General features: G+C 40.6%; 1 protein-coding gene across 4 annotated transcripts in view; it reads right to left on the bottom strand.

Moving 5' to 3' along the window:
* Thada (THADA armadillo repeat containing) overlaps positions 1-12,204 on the bottom strand; it is a 294,404-nt gene that overhangs the window by 235,274 nt on the left and 46,926 nt on the right. For all 4 annotated transcript variants that reach the window (XM_029531298.1, XM_029531301.1, XM_029531299.1 and 1 more), the window contains one exon: positions 9,141-9,250. In XM_029531298.1, coding sequence (XP_029387158.1) covers positions 9,141-9,250 — 110 coding nt within the window. The remainder of the gene's footprint in view (positions 1-9,140; positions 9,251-12,204) is intronic.

Below are 12,204 nucleotides of genomic sequence, written 5' to 3' on the forward strand. Positions count from 1 at the left end.
GTGTGTGTGTGTATATATTTTTTTTTTTTTCTATTACTTCAAACCAAGGTGGCAAAAACCAAGCCACAGTGATTTTCCTCATAACGATCAAGAAGAGGCCAGAAGAAAGGTTTTCATGATTGTTCTCTTCTTCAAGTGGTATGGCCTGAGCCCATATTAAATGTAACAGAGAGCTGGGGTTGACCTCATTGGTATGGTACTTTCCTAGAATGCCAATGCTTGACATTCAATATTCAGAACAGAAAATAATAATAATTTTCAACATGTTAAAATTAGAAAAGTAGTAGAAATGCACAAGGCTGGTGTCCAGGCCTCTGTGTTATCATGAGCAGAACACTGAGGCAATTTCTTGTTCCACAAACAGATGAGTTCAACATCTATCCATCTATCTCACTCCTAGTAGACAAGTACCTTAAGATAAGCAAAACCCCCACAAGATCAAGTTACATATGTCATACACTCCACTAATTGGTCATTAGACTATTTTGTACCAGTAAATTGGATTCCCTGAGTATAAAGCAGTTTTTCAACTGCTTCTTCCATCCACCTACATCCACCATGGCCAGCTCCTTGTTGAGTTTGGATTTTATAGTATTATTTGTTAGGTGTTGTTAATTGAGGTATGCAACTTCCTGAAACCCTTTTGGTAATCTCCAATTATTTCATAAATGAAATTCTTTATTCATTCTCTTTTCAGGTATTATGTTTACTATTTAAAGGTTCATGTTTTTTCTTTCAAATAAACTGAACAATGACAGATGTGGACAGAAGACTATGCATTACAAAAAATGTTTAGAAGAGAACATAACTTTGAAGTATGGAGAAACTTTACATCAGAAGAGGGATTTACACACATGCAAGCTGGTTAAAAAGGTGACATCATCAACAGAGGCCATCTTACCCTCCCTCAGCAGCATCACACACTGGATCACAGCCTGCGCATTACAGTATTACTCTGGCTTTAGCTGCAGGCGCAGGCAACAATGAACAGACTAGTAAAGAAGCCACAATAAGAGAAAGGACGCCCCACTCAGGCGGTGAGAGAAAGTGCCCAGAGAGCTGGTTCTCTTGGTGTTTAGCATCATTTCCCCGAGAGAAAGGGAAAATCCTTAAGACTTGATTTTTAAAATTTCAGGCTACAGATTACTCACCGAGAACAAGGTTCTTCTGTCTAAATGACAACGTACTATGAAGACTTTGAAAGCCAGTGTCACATTTTCCAGAAAAGGGGATATGACCTGACCTTACAGGGATGGACACATGGCTCACAGAGGTTGCAGTCATTTGCCACTCTTGCTGAGGGTGCAGGTACGGTTCCTAGCACCCCCAGGGAAGTTCACAACTGTATCTCCTGCTCTAGCAGATCTAATGCCCTTTTCTGGCCTCTGTGGGTACTACATGCACCTGGAGAATTTACATGCAGGCAAAACGCTCAGGTAAAATAGATGTGAAAAACAAAAATTCAACGGTCACTAGCAAGCCAGTAACACAAAATGACTTAGGAAATAAACATCAAGGCATTCCAGTTATCACAAAATCTTTTAAATCCACTAGAGAACTAGAAGAAAGGAATCAGCAGAGTGGCACTTACTACACTCCCAGCACTTGTAAAGCAGAGGCACAGCATCTCTGTGAGTCCTAGGCCAGCACTGCCTACTATGAGTCCTATGGCGGCCAGGGCTAAGACCCTGTCTCAATACTCACCACTCCCCCAGTTCATATGGCTTTTAAAAAAAGATTTATTTATTTTATGTATGTGAATAAGCTGTCACTATCTCCAGCCCCTTATAACATGTTCCTAATTTAATCATTCACATTCCAAATAAAATTCACAGGACATTTAAGTGAGCAATAAGTATCTTTTTTTTTTTAAATATTTATTTATTATATGTGAGTACACTGTAGCTGTCTTCGGACACTACAGAAGAGGGTGCCAGATCTCATTAGGGATGGTTGTGAGCCACCATGTGGTTGCTGGGATTTGAACTCAGGACCTTCAGAAGAGCAGTCAGTGCTCTTATCCACTGAGCCATCTCTCCAGCCCCGAGCAATAAGTATCTTATTCAGGGATATTTGTCAAAAGTTTAGACAATACAATGTTAATAAAAGTGAAATAAATTTCTTCCCCCAATCTATTACACTTAACATTTATTTTTGTCCAATTTTATGAAGATACATTCTTTTGATTTGCAGAAAGGTAGAACTTAGTTTTTATTATTATATTCCAATTGCTCAAAAAGCTTTCACTTTAATTTGCATCATAGGAGCTATAGTTAAGTGGTAAAAGATTAAATATTTAAATTATTTATGCCATAATTATTAATATCACAAATCATCACTAGTACTTTATAACTAAACATGCCAACTATCAGCAGTTCATTTAGGGGTCAATAAAGTGAATATGGCTATAATTACTATGGAGATTACTTGTAGAATAACCACACTTCAGCAGGCAGAGCAATTCTCATATGAAGAGCAAGATATCATTAAGTACTCACAAAGTCCCTCCTGCACTTAGAATTCCCGCCAAGAATTCCCCCCATACTTGCATAAATCAAAGTCCCCACTCTAGTTTGGGAATCTTTAAATCAAAATAAACATCTTCAAATACAAAGGAGAGTTCTATTTATGAATTTCACCAGAAATTTGATTTTATTCCTAATTTAAATGTACTTAACCACTCCATTCAAACATCTGGGTAGCTAACTATGCATAAATAATCATAGTTTTAGTTTGTTTCGTTGTTGTTTGGCTTGGGAAAGAGTCTTGCTACGTGGAGCCTCCTGCCTCAGCCTCCAGAATACCGCAGTTACACGGGCACGCAATCATACTTGGCAGTTACGGGGTTTTTAAAGGAAGTCTGACTATCTATCTCACCAAGTCCCAAACAGAACTCACTAAATGAGACACTCAGATTACAGAAAACTAACTCCACATTCGTTCGTCTTATATAAATATTATTTTCAAAAAAAATTCCCAGGAAAAAAAAAGAATAATAACTCTCCTGGTCTTGTTTATCCTGGATAATTGTTTAATAGTAAAGTCAGTTTACATTTGAAGACATTTTGAATAATCCTATTAAAAATCAATTTATATGATATAGTTCATGTTTAACTCTTCAGTTAATTGCCAATTAATCTTTTTAAGTGCTTTCTTTCTTAACACAGCTGTAGTGCAAAGGGTAGTCAGCAACCAGCCTTGATTTCTATGGGTTCTCACCAACGCCCATATTTCTTTCTTGCAAATGCTCTCTTAAATGCTATATGCATAAGCAAGTTTGCATCATTTAAGCAGTTATTTCCTCCCCACTAAAAAAGCCCATGGGAAACAGATTTTCTTTTAAAATTAAAAACCAACCAATACCCTCTCCATCCCTATGTGCTGTACATGATAGAGATGTTCTGCATAAAGCAGTCACATCTGAAATGTTCCTGAAGAATCAAAATCACCAGGCATCAGACGAGAAGCCTAACAGAGGGGTTCTAAGCCACCAGCAGCAGCCATGAGAGGATCTCTAAGACAGACAATACACCAGCGGACAATACACCAGGCACTTGGCCTTTCCTCTACTCGGCATTTCTTCTCCTGGAATGGACCCAGTAGTTCTGAAACTGACACTAAGACATGGTGTTTCCTTTCATGCTCAGACTCACACAAAGCCTCTGTCCTTGGCTCTCTGTCCTTTTTCCATCCCCACTCTTCAATCCTACCAAGAATGATGACTATGAAAGCCATTCCCAGACCTGTCTCAGCTGCCTCACCTCAGTCACACACCTACTCCAGCTGCAACGGGAGGACCACTGCCAGGACAGTCCAGCACTGTCTCACACTCAAGACTGGAAAAATAACTTACTACTCTTTTAAATTCATTTATTTATTATGTATACAGTATTCTGCTTGCATGTATGCCTGCAAGAAAAGGGCACCAGAACACATTATAGATGGTCATGAGCCACCATGTGGCTGCTGGGAGTTGAACTCAAGACCTCCGGAAGAGCATCCAGTACTCTTAACCTCTCCAGCCCAAACTTACTATTCTGTATCAAACAAACAAAACCAAAGTTTCTCTGGTTTAGGTAACATCGATTCCATTTTTCTGGTCACCTACAACCAGAGGAACCATCACAGATTGCCTAGTGACCTCTACACTTGCATTCAATGTCACAGATTCATTTTTCAAAGCTGGCCACTACAATAGCTTCCATCCACATATTTCCACACAATGGTTTTGCCACTGTGCAATCAAAAAAATGAACTATCTCCAGTCTGACCTGAAGACTCTTTACAACCCAGAGAATGTGACTGGAGCAATGCTTTAAGACTTGCCAGGCTGCTAGGCCAGAACAGATCGTACAGATTCTGCCAGGAGATTGCTGCTATGCAGAAGTAGTTCAGCTACTTCAAACCTGTCATGCTGAATAAGAGGCTACTTGTGGTCCCATCTGTTAGGTCCAAAGGAAACTCCAATTCCCCAAACTCCAAAAGGCAGTCCAGATATCCAGAAATGAGTTTAACCGGGATTATAGGAAGACTTCTGTTAGATAAAAGCCAGCATTCCTCAGGAACTTGTAAAACTGGTTCTCATCGCCAAAAGGAGTCACTTCCCTTACGGATGGCAAAAGGGGCATGTGGCTCTCCCACTAACCTCTAAGCACATGGAGGTCCACCCTAGCCTCCAAGTTCCCTCAGTCCCTATTCACAAGTATTTACTATACACTTCAAAGTCCATCCTAGCATCCTCGCTCTGCCACGCCCCAGCTCTGTCCTAGCTCCTGCTCCCACTACTCACAGCCCCAGCTGGCATCACAATACTCTCTCAAGTCTCTGTCCCCTGCTAGTGTCCCCTCTCTCACAGACAGCAGTCTCCAGTCTGCTGGCCCTGCTCAGCGTACTTCTTTCTCTCTCTGCTCTGGACTCTTCCAAGTCCTTCTGGATATTTTTTTTTCTCTCTCTCTCATTAGCAATAAAAAGCATCCCTTTTTAACTATATCAAGGAATGGTTGTACTGGCTGGGGGTTTTTTGTTTTTTCTTTTTTGTTTTTCGAGACAGGGTTTTTCTGTATAGCTCTGGCTGTCCTAAACTCACTCTGTAGACCAGGCTGGCCTCGAACTCAAAAATCCACCTGCCTCTGCCTCCCAAGTGCTGGGATTAAAGGCATGCACCACCACTGTCTGGCTGTACTGGCTGATTTTGTGTGTCAATTGACACAGGCTGGAGTTATCACAGAGAAAGGAGCTTCAATTGGGGAAATGCCTCCATGAGATCCAGTAGTGGGGCATTTTCTTAATTAGTGATCAAGGCGGGGGGCGGGGGGGCGGGGGGGCGGGGGGAGGAGGCCCCTTGTGGGTAATGCCATCCTTGGGCTGGTAATCTTGGGTTCTATAAGAGAGCAGGCTGAGCAAGCCAGGGGAAGGAAGCCAGTAAGTAACATCTCTCCACGGCCTCTGCATCAGCTCCTGCTTCCTGACCTGCTTGAGTTCCAGTCCTGACTTCCTTTGGTGATGAACAGCAGTGTGGAAATGTAAGCTGAATAAACCCTTTCCTCCCCAACTTGCTTCTTGGTCATGATATTTATGCAGGAATAGAAACCCTAAGACAATGGCCATGTTGGCAGTTTATATATCTGACACTGAACACTCCAGAGAGGCACAGCCTCTCCCTAACCAAACTAAGCTACTGACTTGAGTCTCTTAAGGTATGGATCATTTGTTTCTGCTACCTATCATCTTCGACTTCCAATGTCTGAGTCCGTCTCTTCAGCCACTTCTTCCCTCCATCTGTTCTCTTCTGGTTCTCGGGTGTCACCTTAGAGCTGCCTGATCGGTCTCCGTTGGCTCCAGGAGCCTACTACTGCTTCAAAGGGGTGCCAGGCAGCTGCTCTCGCCCTACAGAGCACCCACAGCTGGCAAGAGATGCCTCTCCTTTGTGATGTGGGGCACTTCCCCTGACAAGTCTCTACCCCTGCTCTTTCCCCTCTCTCAGATAGATCTGGCTCTGACCAGTCTGCTGGCCATGTCAAGTCTCCGTTATCTCTGTTCTAGGCTCTTTCAGATGTCTCTGACTGTTCTCCCTGGGATCAACAATAAAGTCTTCTGTACCATGGAGTGGTCATGTCCCCAGTTCATATACCCAATGGGTCCAGTCTGCTAGCTATACCACTATCCAAAGGGCCAGAAATGTGTGCACAATTAAAAGAAGCCCCCTTACCACTTCATGTGCCAGCTAATTGGTACCAATTAAACTCAACAAGTCTCTGGAGGAAAACTACCTCACTTGTCCTATCTCCTAAAACCCAAAAATGTAATAAAATGCCTACAGTTTTCCTTTATCATTCAATAAGTCATGTGTGGAGTTGTCTTGTGGAGTTGTCCACATGAGACCAAATGTTAAGTGAAATAGCCCATCTTTGTTCCAATCTCAGAGCCATCAACACAGAAGAAGCCCCCATTACCTCAGACTTAAATTGCTAAAGTTGGTCTACATTGTAATATAGTCATTATTGAGCTGAATGTTCCAACCAGAGACCACAACACGTCACACAGTCCCTAAACAAACATAAATGTCACAGTACTTTACATTTGTAGGAAACTATATATTCCAAAGAATGTTCAAAAATAATTTATTTGCTCTATACAACAGAAGCCAGTGAGCTCTTCAAATGGATCTCTCTCTTTAGCAGTGAAGGGGTTAACTCTCTATATTCCAGCAGCCAGTGGAATGGATGTACACAGAACTAAGAGCTTGAATCACAGATTGCTGTCTTTTCAGATAAAAACAAAACAAAACAAACCAACAAAAACCACAATGCCTTCGCCCATTCCTACTACAGTAAATCTAGCTGCACAGAACAGAATAATTTGGTCTAGACCCATCTAGTTCAGCAACAGCAGCACTACGGAAGTCCGTCTGACGAATAAGTCAGCTTAATCTGTGTCTACATATTCTAATAGTCACACCTTTCTTCTCCTGTCCTTAAACCTCACGCATGCTTGCAAGTTCACTTCCTCCACAAAGCGCTAACCACACATCCTTGTTGTTTACTCTCTCAGCATCCCTGTAATATTTACCAATTTCATACACTACCTGGTAGTTTTATCCTGTTCACACACAGATCTTACTTTCTCAGCTGGTGTGAAGTTAACACACCTCCACTGCAATAGAGAGTGCTTATACCCAGTAACTCTTAGGACAGTAGGGACCTATTACACACTTCCTGGCAACACTCTGAATTGTACCCTTGCTTATTTCCCAAACTAAACCATACTCTTTTGTTCGGAGGTAATAACAAAGGACACATATCCTTATACTCTGCAAGAAAGAACAGTCCTCCACTTGGGGAAGGCTCTCCTCTTTAGGGAAGAACATGCTTTCTCCAGTGAGGATGTAGCTTCAGAAGACACACTTAAAATCTGTCTTAGTTTGGGTTTTATTGCTGTGAAGAAACATCTTTCTCTTATAAAGAAAAATATTCAATTGGGCCTAGCTTACAGTTTCAGAGATTCAGTCCATTATCATCATGGCAGGAAACATGACAGCACGCAGGTAGACATGGGGCTGGAGAAGGAGCTAAGAGTTCTATATCTCTATCCCCAGACAGCAGAAGGAGACTGTGAGCTACACTGGGTATAGCTTGAGCACAGAGACCTCACTGTCCCCATAGTGACATGCTTCTTCCAAAAGGCCACACCTCCTAAGAGTGCCACTCCCCATAGGGCAAGCATTCAAACACATGAGTCTAATAGGCACTATTCCCATGCAGGCCACCAGAGAACCATTAAGGTTCTTCAGTAACAGAGACTGCGTCTCATGCTGAGTTATTATATTCTTCAACCCAAGCATGATGCGAAAGCACATAACTAACATTCATTAGTTACTGTGAGAAAAGAATATTCACAGCATGACTACAAGGGAACAAAGAATTAAAATGATAAAGTATTTTTAGAAAGACTTATTTATGTACATAAATGCAATGTCTGTGTGTATTTCTGCATACACATATGGTTGTGAGCCACCATTTGGTTGCTGGGAATTGAACTCAGGACCTTTGGAAGAGCAGCTAGTACTCTTAACTGCTGAGCCATCTCTCCAGCCCAGAAAAGATAAAATATTTTCAAGGTCAGCAGAGCCTTTACTACTTCCCGGGACCACAATTTAGTTCTAGTGCCTATATCCAGTGGTTCACAATCCCCTCTAACTCCAGACTAAGGGGAGTCAATGTCCTTCTAGCCATCACAGGCACCTGCACTCCTGTCCACATATCCACTCACAAACTGACAGGCAGACAGACACACGCACAATTAAAAATAAAATATTTAAATATCACCAGTTTAATTAGTTTAGAAAGATTTTTAAAGTACCACCTAAAGAAATTCTATAAATGATCTTTAGAAATGTTTTACCAGGAGTGGAAGTGGGGGACATGATGCAAATAATCAAGATGGAAATCTCTTAGCAGTACAAAATAAAAGGTCTGCTGAAGCTACAAGACTGGCCACTTCACTTCAAACTTTTTAGGCAACAGAAATGTTTTCCTGGAAAATACTACCCTTCTTTAGAGAATGTTTGCCACAAATACTTTGTCATTAAGTAACTTAAGGTTTCCTTACAAGTCATTTAGAGGAAATCTACTATATGAATAAATGAAATTATCAGCACCCATGAAGTTAAAAATACACATTTGGTTAAATACATGAGATTTATCCAAATATTTTTTCCAGGTAAGATGAATTATGTCTATTTAATGTTATTTTAAGATTTTTCTATAAAATAAAACCATAAAAAGAAGCTTTATGTTATTCCGTGAAACACACATAAACCCAAAGAAGTCCAGGTTTATTTGGTTCCAAATGCCAAGTTATTTCCAAACAGACAAAACGTGCATTTCATCTGATGAAAAGAATTAGTAACCTCAGAGCCATTTTTGGCCAAGTCATTAGATCACACTCACATCTTGAGTGTGAGAGCAGCATAGGCGGAGTCTGGAGTCAGCCATCTGCAGGCTGTCACACATGGAACCTGAGAAAGCTACCCTGTGGCCAAGCAGACTTCCTTCTCTCCAGTATTAAAGACACACGCAATACCTACTCCTGCACATGGTCTGTAGTCTGCTCTTAAAAGAAAACTCACCCATTTATTTTACCTGTTTAATATTTCAGTGAGTTTCACAAAACCAGTATAAGCCAGTTCAAATGCTCCTCTGTGTCTGGACTGCAAAAGGTGTTGTTTAAAGTAATCTCCTATTTCTTTAACCTTTAAAAAAAAAAAGAAAAACATTCAATTTATGCGTAATTTATAGATTTATTAATATATCAGCAATATAATTCAGAACCAATGTTTTGGTATCCATTTAACATTGATTTACTAGGTAACAAATCATGTTTTAAGCACCTTTCCATTGTTTTTTGAGACAGGGTCTTGGGTACCTCTGGATGGCCTTGAACAATGTAATCAGGAATAACCCTAAACTCTTGTTTTTCACACCTTCAGTGGGGATTATAAATGTGTTCTACCACACTTGCCTTAAGCCTTTTAAAAATGCCATCTCATTTAATATTATATACCAATACAGCATATTTATATATTTATTGAATATAATATATTTTTATATTCATATATATTAAATTTTCCTATGCCAGACTTGCAAATTTCATAGTATGGCCTTTTAGCTCATGTTATTCAACACCAACACAAAGTCACAAAAAGTAGCAAACTCACATACATGATTCTGAGGTAATTATGTTTACTCTTCAAATATTTTGCAATTATTATGGTAAAATGTACATAAGAAATTTACTATTTCAACCATTTTACAGTGTATGGTTCAATGATAGGAAGCACAGTCACACTGCTGAGCAACTGCTAACCCGAGACGCCACATCCATTCACCTCACGGGCTAGCGATAGACTAAGGCTACTAGTGAAGCTTAGCGAAAGGCATCCTGAAAGTCTCCAAGGCCCTTCTAAGTCAAACCACGGATTCTGCCAGAATGCCCCACTATCAATGCTCAACTGCTACGCTGGCTTGCTCTAGGTAAGATGAAACACAAAGCACACCCATTAATTTTAAAGAAAACAACTGAGAATTAGTTGCGTCTGCTGTTCTGAACAAAAAGAACTGCCGAGCTAGTTAGTCCAATTGGGCTTTCTGTTACTTGGGGACAGATCTGGTGGCTGTTGACTTTAGAAAATCCAGACTATATAAACTCTGTTTGTTCACTGTGCGTCCACAGCTCACAGCATGGCGAACAGGAAAGCTGCCCCATGGTGTCTCAGATCTGCTTACCCAGAAACTTGCTCACCTCAGCAGTGACTGGGTTAGTGTTCTGCATACATCAAGACACACCAGAGTGAGCAGTCTCATTTTCTTCTTCTAGACGCTAAGGGCACTTGCCTCATCGGTGACTGTGTTTAAACGAGTTAAATACCAAGCTCAGAACAGACCAATTATCTATAACCTAATTTAGTTCAATATGAGCTGTCTGTTTTAAAGAGAGGTATCTGTTATGAAGGGTGTACTCAGTGTGTATCTGCTATAAAGAATGACACACACACACAGAGTCAGAGACCAACAAAGCAGTACTTGATGAATTTTTAAAAACTATTTCAGAATAATATGCTATGTCCTTCAGCTAAAGCTTTTTTTGTTTTTGTCAAGTATCATTTCTATCATTACAAAAGTAATAGGTTATTATGAAGGCATTTCAGAGCAGAGAAAATAAAGACAAAAAAAAATAGCCTTTTCCCTAAAATGGAGTACAGATATTGTAATGTACTTCAATGAAAACAAATGCTATTCACAGAGGGTTTCTCCAAGGACCTGCAGAAGCCCACTATCTTCTCCTTAAGCAGACATCACTTTCCCATTGCTTCTTTATGCTAACTCCCTTCAAATGGTATAAACAAACAGCATATAATACAGCTAGAGCATTCAGGAGTTTGCCTGGTGGGTGGTCTTCTCCAGTAGGCCCTCGTCCCTAGGTAATCCTGGCCACAGGAATCAGAACAATGCTCTAAGGACAAGAATGATATGGAGACAATTTTTCTCTGTATTTTAATCTCCAAACAAATGTGAATTTTTGCCCTGGCTGATGATATAAAATTATTGTCAAGTATTTTTTGACATCCTGTCCAATGTTTTGCCGCTTACTGCATGCTGTGTAAGATGAAGAAGCTGAAAAGAAGATATGTGACTTCCATAGGCTTTCAGTAGGGAAAATTAATATGCTGAGTAGTAACGACAGCTGCACTATTAGAATAGCGTTCATGCTCGCATCTCACACAGGGTATGCATGCTTAGGTAGAACAAAGGAGAAGGGAGCAATTCGTACATGATAAGGCTACAATAAACAGACAAACCTTCACTAAGTAAGTGCTATGGACCAGATAGAGCCGCTGCTGGGTCCAGCTCTAATCTTCAGATGCCAGGGTTGGCAGACCCAGATGAATGACTCAGAGGCTTTCTACCAGACAACAGGGAGAGCTAGGCATGGGCAGGAGGGATGAACCCAGTTCCTAAAGATGGTAAACTGAGCAGAATAATGGGCCCTGAGAGCAAGCAGCTACACAGAAGCGCCCTGCTGACACCCTCTCAGCAGATAACCAGAACAGAGGTGACACATAGCATCAGAAAGCAGGAAACAAGGGTAAGAAATGGTCAGAAACAGAAAGTACCAAATTTATTCACTTGTGTATATGTATGTGTGTGGGGTGCCTATGGAGGTCAGAGGACAGACTGTGGGTCCACTCTCTCCTTCCACTACGTGGGTCCAGGGATTAAACCCTGGCAGAAAGCACTGAGCCCAAAATTTCTCAATGTCGTTTTAAAAATGAAAAGGTCATCTGAAAATATAAGTGTTTCATTAGAAACTGAGTTTCTAAGGGTCAAAAAGTTTTTTCAGGTTTAAAAACAAAAAAAACAAAAAACTTTTAACATAAAAAAATAAATTCTCTCCAGGTGGTGGTGGTGCACACCTTTAATCCTAGCACTTGGGAGGCAGAGGCAGAAGGATTTCGGAGTTCGAGCCCAGCCTGGTCTACAAAGTGAGTTCCAGAACAGGTAGGGCTATATACAGAGAAACCCTGTCTCGGGGAAAAAAAAAAAAAAAATTAAAAAATAAATTCTCCCAGAATATTTTATTATTATATTTAATTGAGCCAGGATCTCATTTTACAGTTTAGGCTGGCTTGAAACTCACTACATAGCT

The sequence above is a fragment of the Mus pahari genome, chromosome 18 (assembly GCF_900095145.1).
Source record: "Mus pahari chromosome 18, PAHARI_EIJ_v1.1, whole genome shotgun sequence".
In the NCBI taxonomy this organism is placed as follows: domain Eukaryota; kingdom Metazoa; phylum Chordata; class Mammalia; order Rodentia; family Muridae; genus Mus; species Mus pahari.